Source organism: Chiloscyllium plagiosum, chromosome 24 (assembly GCF_004010195.1).
Source record: "Chiloscyllium plagiosum isolate BGI_BamShark_2017 chromosome 24, ASM401019v2, whole genome shotgun sequence".
In the NCBI taxonomy this organism is placed as follows: domain Eukaryota; kingdom Metazoa; phylum Chordata; class Chondrichthyes; order Orectolobiformes; family Hemiscylliidae; genus Chiloscyllium; species Chiloscyllium plagiosum.
The window spans coordinates 38,056,163-38,073,629 of record NC_057733.1 but is presented as its reverse complement, the minus strand read 5'-3'; the positions used below and the strand labels follow the sequence as shown (position 1 = coordinate 38,073,629).

General features: G+C 39.1%; 1 protein-coding gene across 3 annotated transcripts in view; it reads right to left on the bottom strand.

The window, feature by feature from the left end:
• Window positions 1-17,467, bottom strand: part of LOC122562201 (E3 ubiquitin-protein ligase rnf213-alpha-like) — a 159,421-nt gene that overhangs the window by 83,074 nt on the left and 58,880 nt on the right. For all 3 annotated transcript variants that reach the window (XM_043714879.1, XM_043714880.1, XM_043714881.1), the window contains exons 20-31: window positions 17,077-17,229; window positions 15,076-15,174; window positions 13,495-13,617; window positions 12,272-12,446; window positions 10,495-10,662; window positions 8,036-8,194; window positions 6,010-6,587; window positions 5,242-5,401; window positions 4,887-5,104; window positions 4,598-4,744; window positions 3,454-3,612; window positions 1,087-2,518 (exon numbers count right to left, since the gene is read on the bottom strand). In XM_043714879.1, coding sequence (XP_043570814.1) covers window positions 1,087-2,518; window positions 3,454-3,612; window positions 4,598-4,744; window positions 4,887-5,104; window positions 5,242-5,401; window positions 6,010-6,587; window positions 8,036-8,194; window positions 10,495-10,662; window positions 12,272-12,446; window positions 13,495-13,617; window positions 15,076-15,174; window positions 17,077-17,229 — 3,571 coding nt within the window. The remainder of the gene's footprint in view (window positions 1-1,086; window positions 2,519-3,453; window positions 3,613-4,597; window positions 4,745-4,886; window positions 5,105-5,241; window positions 5,402-6,009; window positions 6,588-8,035; window positions 8,195-10,494; window positions 10,663-12,271; window positions 12,447-13,494; window positions 13,618-15,075; window positions 15,175-17,076; window positions 17,230-17,467) is intronic.

Sequence of the window (17,467 nt, the reverse complement as noted above, 5' to 3'; positions counted from 1 at the left end):
CCTTTTAAATGTTGTTATTGTACCAGCCTCCACCACTTTCTCTGGCAGCTCATTCCATACACGCACCATTCTCTGTATGAAAAAGTTGCCCCTTAATTCTCTTTTATATCTTTCTCGTCTCACGCTCATACTATGCCCTCTAGTTCTGGACTCTCCCACTCCAGTGAAAAATCTTTGTCTATTTATTCTATCCATGTCCCTCATGATTTTATAAACCTCTATGAGGTCACCCCTCAGTCTTCAATGCTCCAGGGAAAACAGCCCTAGCCTATTCAACCTCTCCCTATAGCTCAAATCCTTCAACACTGGCAACATGCTTATAAATCTTTGCTGAACCCTTTCAACATCCTTCTGACAGGGAGGAGACCAGAATTGCACGCAATATTCCAAAAGTGGGCTAACCAACGTCCTGTACAACCACAATATGATATCCTAACTCCAATACTCAATGCTCTGACCAATAAAGGAAAGCATACCAAACACCTTCTTCACTATCCTATCTACCTGCAACTCTACTTTCAAGGAGCTATGAACCTGCGCTCCAGGTCTCTCTGTTCAGCAACACTCCCTGGGTCTGTACCATTAAGTGTATAAGTCCTGCTAAGATTTGCTCTCCCAAAATGCAGCACCTTGCATTTATCTGAATTAAACTCCATCTGCTACTCCTCAGCCCATTGGCCCATCTGATCAAGAACCCATTGTAATCTGAGGTAACTTTCTTCGCTGTCCACTACATTTTCAATTTTGATGCCATCTGCAAACTTACTAACTATACCTCCTATGTTCATATCCAAATCACTTATATAAGTGACAAAATATAGTGGACCCAGCATCGATCCTTGTGGCATTCCACTGATCACAGCTCTCCAGTCTGAAAAACAACCCTCCACCACCCCCCTCTGTCTTCTACCTTAGAGCTAGTTCTGTTAAATCTCCCTCATCCTACTGCCCCACATCTCAGGTTTATCCATCTTCACTCCCCTCTCTCTTGTTACCCTGCACACAAAAATATTGGGTGTGCTTCTCAATCCCAGAATATTGATGGAATACAAAGCTAAGTTAAGAAGGACAGACTTTGGTACCTACCCACTCCAGGTCTTTTTGATGATACAACTCTGACTGAAAGTCGGTCAAGGAATACATTGGCTGCAGAGATCTGCCCCAGGGGGACAGTGAAATGCTGTTCCAAATATTGCTGAATGGCTTCTGTTTTAATATTCAGTCCTGCAGGTACTTTGTAATGACTGAGATATGATGGGACATAGCAATGCTGGCGTTTAGTATCGCAGATTGCAACAAACTGATAGTCTGGTTTACATTGACACAGTAATTCCTCAAACAGTTCTCCAAATCTGACACCTGTTTCATAACTTAGGCAATCGGCATGAATCACTGTATAGATTTTCTGTTCATGAGACCCTTCGCTCAACGCCCTTCGTAAGAATAGTTCTACTTCTTCGTTAGTTGTTTCTTCAGAGCAAAGAAGTACTTCATCATACGTCGGCAGAGGTTGTCCTTGAGTTTGCATGTAGAGGCATAATGCGGCCTTAAAGATCTCAGGCTGTGCACACACTATGAGATTTGGTCTTCCATGACGCAGAGATGGAGGAAGCTGCCTGCTTATTGTTGCTTCATTCATACGAGACAGGCAGCCAAGTAATTCACCGAAAGCAAATATATCCAAATGGTTAATTAAAAAAGTGGCCATGTTTTCCATAAACTTGTTCCAGAGTAGTGTAATTGCCTCAGAAAGATTTGCCTCTTCCTTTTCGAAAGCTGTTTTTAATACATCAGCATCAGGAATTTCCTCACAGACAAATTCTGAAGATTCAATCTGTTGGAACCGGGCAGGTTCTGTGTGCTGGAATTCAGAGGGTTCAGTATACTGGGACTCTGTTAATTCATTATCATGTTCCTCATGATGGTCATGAGTAGGTGTTGGAGCATAAACTCTTTCTGTGATGTACTGCAGTGAACTTGCAGTTGGCAGATCAATTTCTATCGAATCCATACCAACCTCCTCACTCTCACTCTCTTCAGTTTCCAGCTCAAAGTCATCCGACTCCTCATCTTCAAAAGTCTCACTCAAATCAATTAGCCGAGGCATTGCCCTTCTGATGTCATTCACTGTGCAGTCAGGTTTAATGAATGATAACATTGTCACCAGCTGCTCACACAAAGGCTTCCCAGCAGCAAAGCCTCCCAGTCCTGAACACAGATACACTACCTGTTCTGCTGTGTAGTAATTCAGATGGTAGTACTTTGCTCGGCTCTTCTCAATAAACTGATGCCACTCCTGAAGGCATTTTTCAAGTGCTCTGCACAATAGCGGGAGTTGCTCTGAGAGATCACCACATACATTCAGGGGTCCAATATCCTTTACTTTAAAGTCCATCGTCATGCAGACATCGCTCTCTTTACTGCAATGCACACGTGCCCTCCAGTTTCTATAAAGCATGTTTCCAGATGAGTACAATTCAATAAATGCTTTTCCAAGTCGCTGGACATTGTTAAAATTCTGTTGAAAGTAAACATGTTCAAGTCTATAAGTACCGGACTAAATAAGGGGTCCAGCTAATTACAGCTGTCCATTTAGGACTTAACTTTTTTAAATCTACAACTGTAAGTACAAAAAGTTGTAATAACTATTTAAATGCTGTGTAAATTTTAAAACTATGATTGGTGTTCCAAGCGAATTTTACACTGATACAATACTATAAATGAAGAAGCTGTATGTGCAGACATTTTGTACACGAAAAACACGTTGCTGTCGGTTTCTTTTGAAGTATCAAATGATTATACACAAATATTGGTTACTTTTATTGGTACGTTTTCTCTGTCCATTTTTGCAAACATTATTTTCAAGTATTTCATGACTGATAACTCAATGAAGTTTGTTGTCTTGCGAGTCAGCGTGAGGAAGTAGCATTCTACACCAAGCCTGATCCTTGAGCTTAATTCTCCCACAAGAGCAGGAGGGAAGGCGGGGAGGAGCCCATAATCAGGTGAGAATGTGCAGGGTTGACAGGCCATGTCTTCCTGACTCCCCCAATCAAATCAGGCACAGGGGAAGTCAAGATTGACCTTCCCACTCAAAGGCCAATTGAAGCCATCAAGCGGTCACTTTTGAATTAGTTAAGGATGTTACCCCATTGATGCTGGTATTTTTACCAGCTCAAGAGGGAACCATACACCACGTGGACAGAAAACCATGATTGCAGCAAGTTCCACCCCACTGGAACATGCTCCCCCATGGCTCCCAATGATCCATTCCCAGCCCCACTTCACAGGAGCAGCTGACTCAGAGGAGCCTGTCTCACTCACTTGTTCCCTGGGGCCCCTTCTTTTCACATACTAGGCCCCACTGCAGTCCCAGAAGTAAACTGTCTTCATATAATGAAGCATTTTTAGGTTTGTTTTCAAGTTCAAGGCCATACTATTTTATTAAGTTACCTCCATGAATCTGGCAACTTCCTCTTTCCCACATTCTCTTTTTCCTGACATCAGCATTAGTTTGTTCTGCAATTCTTTTAGTTCCTTCAGGGTGTACATCTTCCATTCGTCAGTGCTCTCATCATAAAGGGCCAGGTGAAGGACTCTTTCAAGTGACAGCTACAAATAAAATTAGGTAAAACAGCTCATCTTCTGTTGAACATGATCAAACATGGACATTTCATAGTGAATTTTGGTTTTAAATATACACTTTAAGAAAATAGATTTTATTCGTATAATTAAGAGCCTATATAAACATGCTTTGGAGGTGCAGTTGTTAATGCTTTCCATTTGTATTTAAGTAATCGAGCTTTGTGCAATGCAATATGTATCTAGGTCTCTTGTAACTATGCTGTCTTTAGTTGGGCGATTCTGTCTATGTAACTGAGAATGATGACAGGAGGGTCAATTATCTTGTGATCTTGGCCCATCGTGGATTCTCCGTCTGCTTCACTAATGCTCTTTAGGAAAGGAGATCTTACCTAGACTTGCCTAAATGTGGATCCACAACAATGTGGTTGATTCTTCTCTAGCCTTTGAAATAGCCTAACACTCCACTCAGTTCAAGGACATTTACAAACGGACAGGAGATGTCGTCTTTGCCATTAGCGCCCCAAAAATAAAAATAATACTCATGCAAGAATCAAATTAAAAACAAACCATCAAATAACAGAGAGATTATGTTGCCATCTTCAGTGATACATATGTAGAACTTTGGGTGATGAGAACCTTATCAGAAATTTAATTGTGTGATATTTACTTTGATGTAGTAGCTGATGTGGGAAAGGAAATAAACTCACGCAGATTCAAAAGATCTTATAGAGCTGAGTCTAAAAATACACTGCATGGACATAAAATTGGAATTTTTGCTTTACCTTTGGCCTGTGATCCATCTTGAGTGCTCAGTGTTTGTCACTAAAACTTTGATTTCCAACAACCATACGAAAGCTTATCCCACAAAAACCTAACCCAACCTCACCCGAGGATCATTGACTCCAGCCCCAACCTAAGCCCACCCAACCAACTTCACTCTGTGACCAGTGATACATCACCACAGCTTTCTCTTAATTTTGGTTTGACTAACCATCTATTTAAATGCAAGTACCTTTTCATCAAGTGGTTCAAGAATGCTGCCCACAACATAAACTCCTTTATGATTGATGGCTGTTGCTAACGACAGGGAGGAGGTCTCTACAGATCCATGACTTTCCCTCAAGGTTATCAGCCATTCCAAGTAACGGGCAGAATCTCTCTAATGGAATAAAGAAATTAAAATTTGGAGCTTAGAACGTCATTTGGTTTCAGCAGTTTCAGAACTGAAGTGAAAACTAAAGTAATTTTGCACACTTGCAACGAGCATGCTGCTCAGAATTAAAACATTTTAAGCTTCTCACCAGTTTTTGGGAAAGTTTAGGATCACTCTTAAGTGCCTTCTGGATTTTATATACAGCAGTCTTCAACTCTTCAAAATCTGTGTTTTGCTGCAGTTCATAAATTAAGGGAGAATATCCCATCACAGCGTCATGGAAACAGGCGACACGATCAATTTCCATGTCATTTTCTCCAGCTGATATGGATGCCAGGTCCACAAACACTTTGACCTCCCTTAAGTCTGAGTGAAAGCAGAAGACACAAAGGATGAGGGCAACAGGAATATAGAACCATTAAACATGTTTCAAAATCTGCCCAGAGTAACAAAAGGAATTCTAGAATTAAATACAGGGATTGCATCATTGTATTTCTACTTACTTGTCAAAGCATCTTTTACCCAGTTTACAAATGGCTGCTTTTGAATAAATTCCTGTAAACACTCTCTGCATTCTGGAGTGATTTTCACCAGTAGCTTTTTGGTCTCAATTAAGTCTCTGTCAATATATTCGAGAGACTGTTTCTTGAAAGAGTGTTCAGTCTGAATAAAAAGTAAGAAAAAGTACCTGATACTGACTGAAGGATGTAAAGTTTCATGATAAACTCCACTATGTAATCAACATGGAATCATTCGTGTATGTCTGTTATTATATTTGTAGAAGCGAACAAGCTATTTACTGATGATAATTTGCTTCCCTTTATCATCATTAAATAAGCAAGAGCTATTTTTACTTTCTTCCTGTAAGTGGGGAAGAATATTTGGCCATAATTCAACTATTTAGGACAAATGCTGCAGGCATTCTCTATCAGCATTTGATTGCTTCCTTATAATAACTCCAAAATGTCCGCATGACCACCGTATTGTTACTATGGCTCACATTTAATGTTTTTTTCCAGCTATTACATTAGTCATATCAGTATTTATAAAACTCAGATATCAGACAACGTCACAGCTATCATTAATCTAAGAAACAGTAGAAAAAAATTCCCCTTCCCAATACATCAAAACACAAAGCCAAAGAACAACACTAATAGCTAGTAAGTAGCAAAGTCAACAGCCAGTCCAAGACTTGATTTGCTTTAGAAATGTTCATTTACCAGGAACCAGATGCCAATACATTACTAACCTACAAAGTATTATATACTTACTACTTTTGTCAAATTCTGAATTTTTCTGAAGTCTCCCTGCAGGTTTAGCTCCCTCACGATGTCTTGAAGTACTCGCGCAGAGTCAATAGCTGAGTGAAGTTGAAAATACTGTTGAATCTGCTCAAGCTTTTTATCAGGCAAATCGCTTTCTTTTACCATTTTGAACATGATGGCTAGCTCATTCCTAATTTCATCAGATTTCTCTCTTTGATCAGAAAACATCCAGTCAATCTCCTGGAATGTTATGGTGCCCTTGTCAGTTTTACTGCATAGCCCTTTGTAATCAGTCCAGCAGCAGCTCCAGATCCCAGTGCAAAGATCCTCCAACGTACTTTCTTTATAAGTGAGCACTGAAGTGGCTCGTAGCCAGCACTTTTGAAGAACCATGCTATCTTTGAGCTGATGCATTGTCATTGCCATGTCTTTAACAGCACTGCTCAGGACGAAATATTTAACATTACAAATAGCTTGACTTTCAATTTCTTCAGCTGTCCAGGGTTTTGTTTCAATGAGCTCATCGAATCTCATGGATTGGATATTGGCCTTGTGTTTTTCTTCAAGGGGACTGATATCAGTGACTATAAAGGAAGCATAGATGGGTATTTCTTTAGAAAAAAAAATCAATTCTGCAATATATAGAGAGCGTTGAAAATATTTAGATTTGACAAACCACTATTTTAATTTGGAAAATTCAATTTAAACAATAAAATTGAAAACTATAGATCAGAATTTAAAATTGATGGAAGACCCTTAAACAGATACTTATAAAACAGAATGTATATTTTCCAACCCAGTAATTATTAACAGTGAAGTTACAGTAATAAAACTTGTGAAATATTTTGACAGAAAGTGTTAATTATTTAATTAAAAGATATTTCAATTTCCTGTATTATTGTCTTTGTGTTCTTTAAACTACAGCCAGTTCCCTTTGATGGAACGGGCCCCGTTGCTGAGTCTGTTCACAATTGTGTGCCAGTTGGGACACAACACAGGACAATATAAAGTTGCCATTTGTAAGTACAGGAAATGTTTGCAACTTAAATCTTTAAAATACACCCCTTTTGGGATTGCATTCATAACTTTGAGTGTTCATAAGTCAACGGTTATAAATCAGGAACCCCTGTGTAAGGTCTTACATGTGAAGGTTTGTTTGAAAACCTCTTGATATCCATTCCTTTCAAATAACCAGGTATTGAGCCTGTCAACCTGCATACTTTGAGGCTGTGGCACAAGTCTGTCTCTGAAAAATTCTGACCCATTAATCCAAAGCTTGAGGGAAACAGTTGACCTTAGTTATTATTGCCAAAGAAAAACTGATCTTAACTGATGTTATTGCCATTTATGCATCTGAACTAACAGAATCTACTCGCTTCTATTTCACTTTATATAAGCTCTGAATAATGACTAATGTTGTCATAGGTACGGCAGCCCACCTTGGATCAAGTCCCTTTTATGAAAGTTGTTTTTCTCAGTGGGAAACCCTCTCAAGATCTTCAATTTGATTTTAAAATTAACAATGATTATAATTTCATTTCACTTTATAGGATACGGATGATTGGAGTTAATAATAAGCTTCCAAAAAATGAATTGAATCTTTTCAGCTTTGTGCAAAAATAATAATGATATTCTCAATGAGAATCATAAAGTGATACAGTGCAGAAGGAGGCAATTCAGCCCATCATTGGGGTGTCAAAATAAGATTTCCAAAAGATCAGAACAGAAGGAGTATGGTTGACCTCCATTATGATCATTTCTTTAGGATTTGTAGAATGTGGGCAGCTTTTATAGTGACAGCAATGCACATTATTCCTTGATTATTATTTACTTCAGTAATTGCTCGTTATTCCCATGTTTTGACCAAATACTACAAGCAGATTTAACTTTGTTTTTGTTTGATAAATTTTGATAACATTAATTAAATAAACTCTATGGGAGAATTCATCTGTTGTCTACTTTTCTTTGTTCATCAATTACTCAAAATGACATGAACCATCTATCAGATAGACAGTTTTGATAAATACTGTACCTGAAATAGTTTCGTGAATTTTATCAATCATATTTATTAATGTTCCAAAGGATTTTCTCTCATTCTGAAAGATCTCAAGTTCATCTTCTCTCCTTGACATCAGCTTTTCTGCATCAACTTGAAAAAATGCCTTGCTTTGATGGTCTGGGAGTTTCTGTTCTGTAAATGAAGGACACACCTGAAGAAGAGTCACTGGATTCAAAACGCTAACTCTTTCTCTCTCCACAGATGCTGTCAGACCTGCTGAGTTTCTCCAGCAATTTCTGTTTCTGTTTCACACACCAAAATTGTGGAAAATTGCCCTGACCACAAAAAAAGAGTCAAATCTAACCCAACCCCATCAATCAATTTACCACCCCATCAATCTCCCCCTTAACCATCAGCAAAGTGGTGAAAGTTACCACTGACAGTGCCAACAAATGGTAGTTACACAAAAAAACTTACCCACTGATGCTCAATTTAGGCTCCAAAGGGACCACTTAATGACCAACTGCAATAGCTCATTGCAAATGGGATGAAAGAGGAATCCCAGTGGTGAACTAAAAGTAAGTGCCCTTGAAAATCAGGTAGTATTTGGCAGAGACTGGCGGCAAGGAATCCAATTAAAATTGGAGTCAATAGGAACCAGGAGGAAATTCTTCCCTGATTGGAGTCCTACCTAGGGACTAGATTAAGTTAGGATATCTGGTCGGAATGAACGAGTTGGACTGAATGGTCTGTTTCCACGCTGTATATCTCTATGACTCTAAATGGAGGTGATTGTGGTTTCTGGAGATAGTCATCATAATTCCAGGACATGATTGCAAGAGGATACCATCTGAGGCTAAACCCTCTGCAGCTGCTTTATTAATGAACATTTTCCCTCACAAGATGGGAAAGCTCACCAATAATTGCACAACACTTACCTCCACTCCTCAGGTACCTACGTAGGCATCTAAACCAACACGCGGCAAGATTTGGACAGCATTCAGACTTGGGCTGATAAGGATCAAGTATCATTCATGTCATACCCCCATAAAGCAATATCTCCACAAGAGAATATGTTTTCAACCTCCTCTCACCTATTGCTGAATCCTCCACCATCACCATCAGGAAGGGGTGTGGGGGGGGGGTGGTAAATCACCACTGGCCAAAAACTGAACTGGCCAATCCATATAACTCCAGGGAATATCTCCTATTTGTGAGCCTGCATTTGGTAAATTTACTTACCTGCACAATACTTTCTGTCTGCCTTTTTGTCTGCTGCCTCTCCAATGTTTGCCTATCCATGAGTTTCCAGAAGTAAAAGCAATGTGCAGTTGTGTGTTGCACAGTTGGTCATTTTTGCTGTTCGCAAAAATCACTGACTACAACATTTTCCAGAATGCATCTCCCATGGTGGGACTTCACTGGATTGTGTTGCAAAAGTGGCCCAGAGACTTAGAATTCTGCAATGACCGACTCATCTCCTATCTACTTGAAACCACTCCACTGCTGATCAGCTACAAATTAAGGATATAATGGAATATTCTCAATTTTCCTGGACAAAATCAGCTCTGACAAACACTCAGGACTCTGAACACCACGAAGGACTAAAATGGTCCTCTTGTTTGGTTATCTGTCCGTCACTCTCAACATGCATTTTTACTCAGTGCACTATAGTAGCAATGTATACCCTCTACCCTCAGGCTTCTTCTGCAGCAACTTCCAAATCTATGCCTCTACTATATAGAAGGACAAGGGCGGCAGATACACTACCTGTAAGTTTTTCTTCAAGACATGAAGTTTTTCTTCAAGACACGAACCATCCTGACTTGGGAATTATATCTCAGTTCCTTTATCATCTGTGGAGCAAAATCCTGGATCTCCCTTCCTGCCTGCATTGTGGATGTATGTGTACCTGAACTAAATGAACTGCAACAAAGCAACATACTATCATCTTAGCAAAAAGCTAATTAGGAATGTGTAACAAATGCTATCCAGTGATGCTTGTATTCAATGAGTGAATAAAAATAAATTTTACCTCTTTTCATCCAAAGCATCAAGGTGGCACAGGAATGAGAATCAAGCAGTTCTTTTCCATACTTCTATACTGATTTGGAGTAATTGTACTATTGACAGGTTGAAGTGTTTGTGTTTCTGACTCTGACACAGACTATGCATGAATCAGGCTCTGAGGCAACTATAGATCCTTATTACCTGGAGCAACTAGCAAGGTCAATCTGAAGCATGACATCTTCCAATCATCCAACCAGTAAGTAAAGAGATCTTCCTTTGTGGAAGCCACAGGGTGAGGGTCTCATTTTACCACATCGCTTGATTAATTAACTGTTCTCCGATGGTTTTGTAGTGGTCAGGAGAATAAAGTATATAGACTGAAAACTGTTCTACACTGTAACTGCAAAGTGAATACAGCATATATTGCAAAAGCCAGTTAGGTAACAGAGTTAATTGTGCCACATTATGTGAGCCAGACTTACGTGCTTTAAATAAATTGAAATACTCCTTTCTTTTCTGCAGGAGTAACTGTAGGTCAGCAACTGTTATGCAACCTTGCCAGAGATATTCAACCACCATGCGAAAACTCTTCTCAGCATCTTTGAGTAAACCTCTTGCTTTTTCCGAGACATCAAGTTGACTGCAGTCACCTGGAGATCACCATATATATCAGGTATAATGTAGATTCATGTGTCCAAGCTAATTACAAGGTAAACATTTAATTGGAATAAACCTACACCATAGTTTCAAAAATTTTCTCTTTATTTCATATATCTTCCATGTAAAAGAAATAAAGTCAAAAAGCAAAGAATTCAACTTGGACTGGTTCCAGGAAAATCAAATATACTGAAGGGACAGAGTAAAATTTAACTGTAGAGTTGCACTTACGATGTATTAAAACTAAAAAGGGATAGCTGTTTTGCAGTTTACAACATGTGTTGATGACTGAAACAGTCCTCTGTCAATATTGCTTTTAGTTTGTTTATTACAGGAGAAGTCTTAAAAAGTGAAATCTTATCAGATCGTCTTTTCCTCTATCCACCAGAAGTTTAAATTGATTTTTTAAAAAGTTTTAACAGACATTGAAGATCATAACACTATTTCCTTTAAAACCACCTTCCTGCATTTAGAAAATTTGTGGTAGCAGGTTTTGTATGACTGTAATGTTCATTCAGGTGGAATTAATACATAACTATAGCTTCCTATAAATGCTTCAAACTTCACGCACTAAGATCTCTTCAGGGATCATTGGGCACCTAACCTCCGTGCTGAGATGGCTTGTGTTTTGCATAAGCCTTTTTGTCAACTTTGTATCACTTCTCAGCTCAGCATCCACTTCAATGAATGAGATTTCGCAATCTGAGAGGGAGGCTCCTGCTTCTCCTGGATATGTTGTCATGTATGTTTTTACACTCTGGGAAATATCTTCTCTCTCTCTCAATCTCTCTCCACCTTATACATAACAGGAATGAAGATAGCAGAGTAGCTGGGCCGAGAGGTCAAACTGAATGAAATGACTTTGCATGGTACACGTTGGTAGGGGAACAATGAACCATGAAAGCTAATGGATTGCCGTGAAAAGCTGAAGCAGTCACTGCAGTAGTAAAAAACCTGCTGCCAAACCTAATCTCAGGACGTTCAGCTGTAGGCAACAAATTCTCCGATGTTAGTATCATTCGCATCTCAAAAGCAAATACAGAATCTTTACATCATCGCAGTTCTTTCTGTGTGAAGTCATAGAAGTTGAATCAACGACTCCAGCAGAATCATTTAAAATAACACTAAAACCCCACAACTTGTTGAAATTTACTCTATGCTGCAGAGACAGAAATCAAAGTATTTGGGTACTTAGAGTAGTGACATTTGGAAGGCAGAATGGGTTACTCCATTCAGCATTAGCATTCATCGAGCTGAAGGTTCACTGAAGTCGACAATGGAATCAAAATACAGTAACACCACTGGGGCTAAACTACCAAACAGTGCAAGAGTTGGTTAGTTCAGATGGCTAATTTGTGATGCAGAGTGATACCAACAGCATGAATTCAATTTTCACACTGGGCTGAGGTTACCATGAAGGACTCTCCTTCTCAATCTTTCCTGTGACTTGCAATGTGGTGACCCTTAGGTTAAACCACTACCAGTCATCTCTCACTAGTGGCAGAGCAGCCTAGGACAATGGTGACTTTACCAAATCACTTGTTAACAAAGTCTTGTATTTATCGCAGGTAAAAGCAAAGCAAATCGACAAAAATTGATTACCTTGTAGAAGGCAATAATGCACAGCACAATCTGAACTTAGCACACAGCCAACACCTCGGAATTTGCTGCTTTCCATTCTTTTGCCAGATTCTTCGATTATTTCTGATAAAACGTTTGGACATTTTTGGTGCTTCAATACTTGCAACTTTTCAAGTAGTTCAGCTTCCTTTTTGCTCTAAAATTTAGTTGAAAGGAAGACATTTAAAATTTCCCTGCACTCCTGAGCACAACGATTCTTTCACAAATATAATTCACAGCCAAACATAATCTGCATGTCCCTTTTTCAGTCATAAGATTTTGACTTCTGTCATGAATTAACATTACACTGTCTACACTTTAATTTTCTTGCATTCATTTTGAATGTGAAGGCACAGAGGAGTAAATGTTTTCAATCTCACATTTCCAGTGGATTGGGAGCAAGTAAAGTATTAGGACTTTAAACGTTGGGGCTATATTTTCAACTGAGGTTCCTTGTGAAACTTTCTCATTGAATGCACAGGATTGCAGAATTAACTCAGTAATATGTCCAAGTGCATTTTCATTGACAATATACACACAATTATGGAATTAACCCTAGGCTCTCTACAAGTCCGTTTATCTAACACACACAATTACGGCATCCACTAATATCACCAGTTGCCTTAGCACTTCACACATGACTACAGCAGACCCCTTATTCTTGTGATAAAGAAAGTTAAAAATCACACAACATCAGGTTATAGTCCAACAGACTTGTCCAACAGGTAGATGAAGAAGCAGTTGTCCAAAAGCTAGTGCTTCCAAATAAACCTGTTGAACTGTAACCTGGTGTTGTGTGATTTTTAACTTTGTCCACCCTAGTCCAACACTGGCTCCACCACATCATACGATGAAGAAATAATCCTTCATTTTCAGGTGGAAACAGTAAGGGGAAAATGAAATCAGCCACCCCACTCTTTCCTATGAAAGTGACTTCTTTGGCCTCATGGGAGCAAATCTGACGAAAGATCCCTTTAAAATATTAATAGGCCAATCTGTTAAACATTTTCACATCTAACAAGAGTAGCTATTGGCAACAAGCACCAGTAACTTTAAATGAAACTCTGGCTTTGCTGGCTATTGCAAAGGATAGGAAAGTTTGAGATTTGTACTTACATTGATTGAATGGAAAATAATCTCCCAAAATTAACATCTTAAATTAATCTCTTGTAGGTTAAACATTTTCATTTGGTATTTTCTCTTACCTGGCAAACCTCTTTCACAGCATTAAGTGCACAACACTCAAAACAATCCAAAAGAGTGGGATTTAATGCAGTTAAAGTTTCCTTCTCATTCCAGTAGATTACAATCTGATCGCAGGGTGTCTCCTATTAATTAAATGCAACAGTCAAAATAAAATGTATAACCACAGTTATAACATACACGGGATTTTTAAAAATAAAGTTTGAATTTTAGTGAATAATTGGGTGCTTGAAACATGCAACTGTGTTTCTGTCTCCACTGATGCTGCCAGATCTGCTGGAAGTATCGAGTACTTTCCATTTCTATTCCTCTAACATCATTGCTGTGAGCTAAAAAGGGTTGTCACTGTCTTAGTTTATTTTGCTAACTGCATAGAATTGATGGGATATCACACTTGATACACTGGAAATACTCTGCTCGCTTTTACAGGGGTCAGAGACATAAAGTCCTCCAGCATGGAAACAGACCCTTTGGTCCAACTAGTCTATGTTGACCATATTCCTAAACCAAACTAATCTTATTTGCCTGTGTTTGGCCCATATCCCTCAAAACTTTTCCTATCATGTACTTATCCAAATGTTATTATTGTAACTGTACCTGTATGCACCACTTCCTCTGCCAGTTCATTCCATATACGAACCACTCTCTGTGTAAAAACATTGCCCCTTGTGTTCTTTTTAAATCTTTCTCCTCTCACTTTAAAAATGTGCCTGCTAAGCTTTAAACTCCCCCGCTCTGGGGGAAAGACCTTGCTATTTACCTTATCTAATCCCCTCATGATTTTCTACAAGGTCACCCCTCAACCTCCAACATTCCAGTGAATAAAGTCCCAGCCTATCCAGTCTATCTTTATAACCTAAACCCTCCATTCCCATCAACATCCTGGTAGATATTTCCTGAACCCTCTTCAATTTAATAATATCCTTTCTCAGGACGCCATGTTGAGGTTGTAAAGGATGTTGGTGAGACCCCTTTTGAAGTAGTGTGCACAGTTCTGGTTGCCCATTTCTTAACCAATGTGTCTACATGTGATGTAAATTTCAAAGAATTATGTACCAGAATTCCCAGGTCTCTCTGTTCTACAACACTACCCAGGGCCCTACCATTATTTGAATAAGTTCTACCCTTGTTTGTTTTACCTTGCATTTATCAAAACTATCTACCACTCCTCGGCTCATTGACCAAATTGATCAAGATCTCTTTGTAATCTTAAATAAATTTCTTCACTGTCCACTAAACCACTACTTTTGGTCTCATAGCAAACTTACTAATCATGCCTCCAATATTTTCATCCAATTCGTTTATATAAATGACAAACAAAAGCACCTTCAAAATTAGCTCATTGCCGATCGCCACATGCTCAATTTCAGTTCAAGAGGGTTCTCACATTCATTTTACACATTAAGTTATCTTTCTCAATAAAATTTACATCAAAGTTGCAGATGCAGATTTCAGAACTCTAAATTGCCAACCTATAATTTTACTGATACTGTCAATTAGTAAATCAGTACTTAATTTATGACAAAACACCTGTCTAGTACCAGGCGATTATAAAAAACAGAAGAGCTGCATTTGTAGACTACCTGCTCCAATCTTTTTATAAGGTCAGTTTTTGTCATATCTCTCCACTCAGTTGTCCAGTCAGCAAATCCACATTCTAAGGAGAAGTGGCAACACCACATCTGCAAAGTGAGTGAAATGTTTATGAATTGCTTCAGAACTTATTGCAACATCATTCAAAATAATTATATGCATGATAGATCTTTGAAAAAAAATTCAAGTTTACACTGATTGCTACATGCATACTGCAGAACAATTTCCAACGTTGAGATGTCAGGTCACAAGCAAAGTCAACAGCTTGTGATCATGCAGTTCATATAATTTAAACAGGACCCAGAACATATCTATTCCTTTTGATAAACATCAAGAATGGATTCACTGTCCAGCACATCTTTGCCTCCGCTGAGAGACACAGACATGAAAGAGCTACAATCAATCCACATATGAAGTGCAAACCAGCCACATTCCAAATGGAACCATGTCTCGGATCTCCGTACTGCAAGGATGAGTTCTGAATGGGCTGCTCTCCAATCACTTTCCTCTCATTCATAAGTTGCAAAAATAGACTAAGATTCATTCCTTGAGCAGAAGAGTAGGGAAGAACGCACAAACTGAGGAATTATCTCTCTCTCCCTCTCTCTCTCTCCCCCTCCCTTGTCTGGGTTGACTTCAATGCTTTGCAGTTCAACCAACAAGTCCTGTGCAACAACTTGGTCAGTACCTGAAGGGGCAGATTCAGATTTTGGGTGGCCTTCCAGGAATGTTTTCTCATTTGAGATGTGGATCTCATGCCAGGTTGAACTAATATGGTGAGTTCCATAGTCTAGTAAACTATAAGGGTTGAAAACCAAAACTACCACTGCAAACACAGCTCCTGCTTGAAGCCAAGATCACCCATCCATTAATTTTAACCAAAGTACAATGATGATGATGGGCTGGGAGCTTTGCACTTTTGACTTGCAAAACGCAGCATCAAAATTTGCCATGGAAACACCAGTTGTGGAACCAACTCATATTCCAGCCTAGTCGGGTGACGAAATGTCTGGAAATGAACCTTCCAGCTTAGTGAGCAAACCTACATCCAGAACCTCAACCTGAGCTACAAATCTTCTCAAAACGCGTTAAGTAGCATTTGAGGCAGCAACCAGTACAGCTTAGAAAGTTTGTGAGAAGATTTGTAGCTCGGGTGCTTGTTGTTGTGGTTCTGTTCGCCAAGCTGGGAATTTGTGTTGCAGACGTATTTATAAATGCCAGAGCAAACAACACAGAAGCGCTTCACAGGAGACTCCCAAGCACTGAGGATGTCACCTAGACAGGGGACGAAACGTCTGCAACACAAATTCCCAGCTCGGCGAACAGAAGCACAACAGTACAGCTTAGAGTCGGATTAATACTTGCAGCACAGAAAAGGACAAGGAAATGGAAATTTTGTTCATTTTTTGAAAAAAAAGGTTCAAGTTGAGTGCTGGCACTTGAGGGTTCAAGTGGCTTTGTTCTATATTTGCTTCTATCGTTTAAAACAGGATGTTCTGTATTTCATCCTGTTCCTTTTATAAATGATGATTTGAAATACAGCCAACATGCAATACTTTTATTGGACACTTAAAACACTTTAAGTAGATTTCAGATAGTAAAAGAGTAAATATGGAGTAGATGACAGCACTGGGGTAATGTCGTTGAAATTCAGAGGCCCATGCTAGGGCTCATGGGTTCAAATCTCACTGTTCCAGCTTTGAATTCAATTCATTAAAAAAAAGTTGGAATATAAAGCTCATCTTGTTAACAGCAAGCATAATCAATGACTTCAAAAATCCATTTTTATCAAACATGTCCTTGAGGGCAGAAAATCTGCCATCCTTACCTGGTCTGGCCAACATGTGACTCCAGACTCACAGCAATGTGGTCGACTCATAAATGCTTTCTGAACGAACCAGTCAGTGCAAAGGTAATCGGGGGATGAGCAAGAAATGGTGGGTTTGTCGGCAAAGCCTGTGACTTATGAAAGGATAAGTAAAACAAAGTACCTCTGGTTCTTTACTGTAAGTGAACTTTGTTTTGGTAAGTATGTTTTTCGGCAAGGTTGTCGTCCGCCAAGAACGGAGGGTATTTTGACAACAGTCAACTATTTCTTGGACATGGACGAGATTTGCTTCAGGAGATGGGTCAGCCTGTGATTGCTGGAATGAAGAAGGAGAGAAATCAAAGTGCCGTTCAATGTAAGTTGTTGCAGGCTAAGACTGATAAAAGCACAATGGACAATCGGCTAAAATTGCACTATCATTGGGTCAGTAGCAACATCACTGCAGAACACAGGATGAAGATAATGAATAGCGAAAGTTACCAGGATAGTATTGTCCGAGGTTGAAATTACTCCTGATTCAGCTAGTTGATGGGTGCTCGCTTTGCTAAGCATGA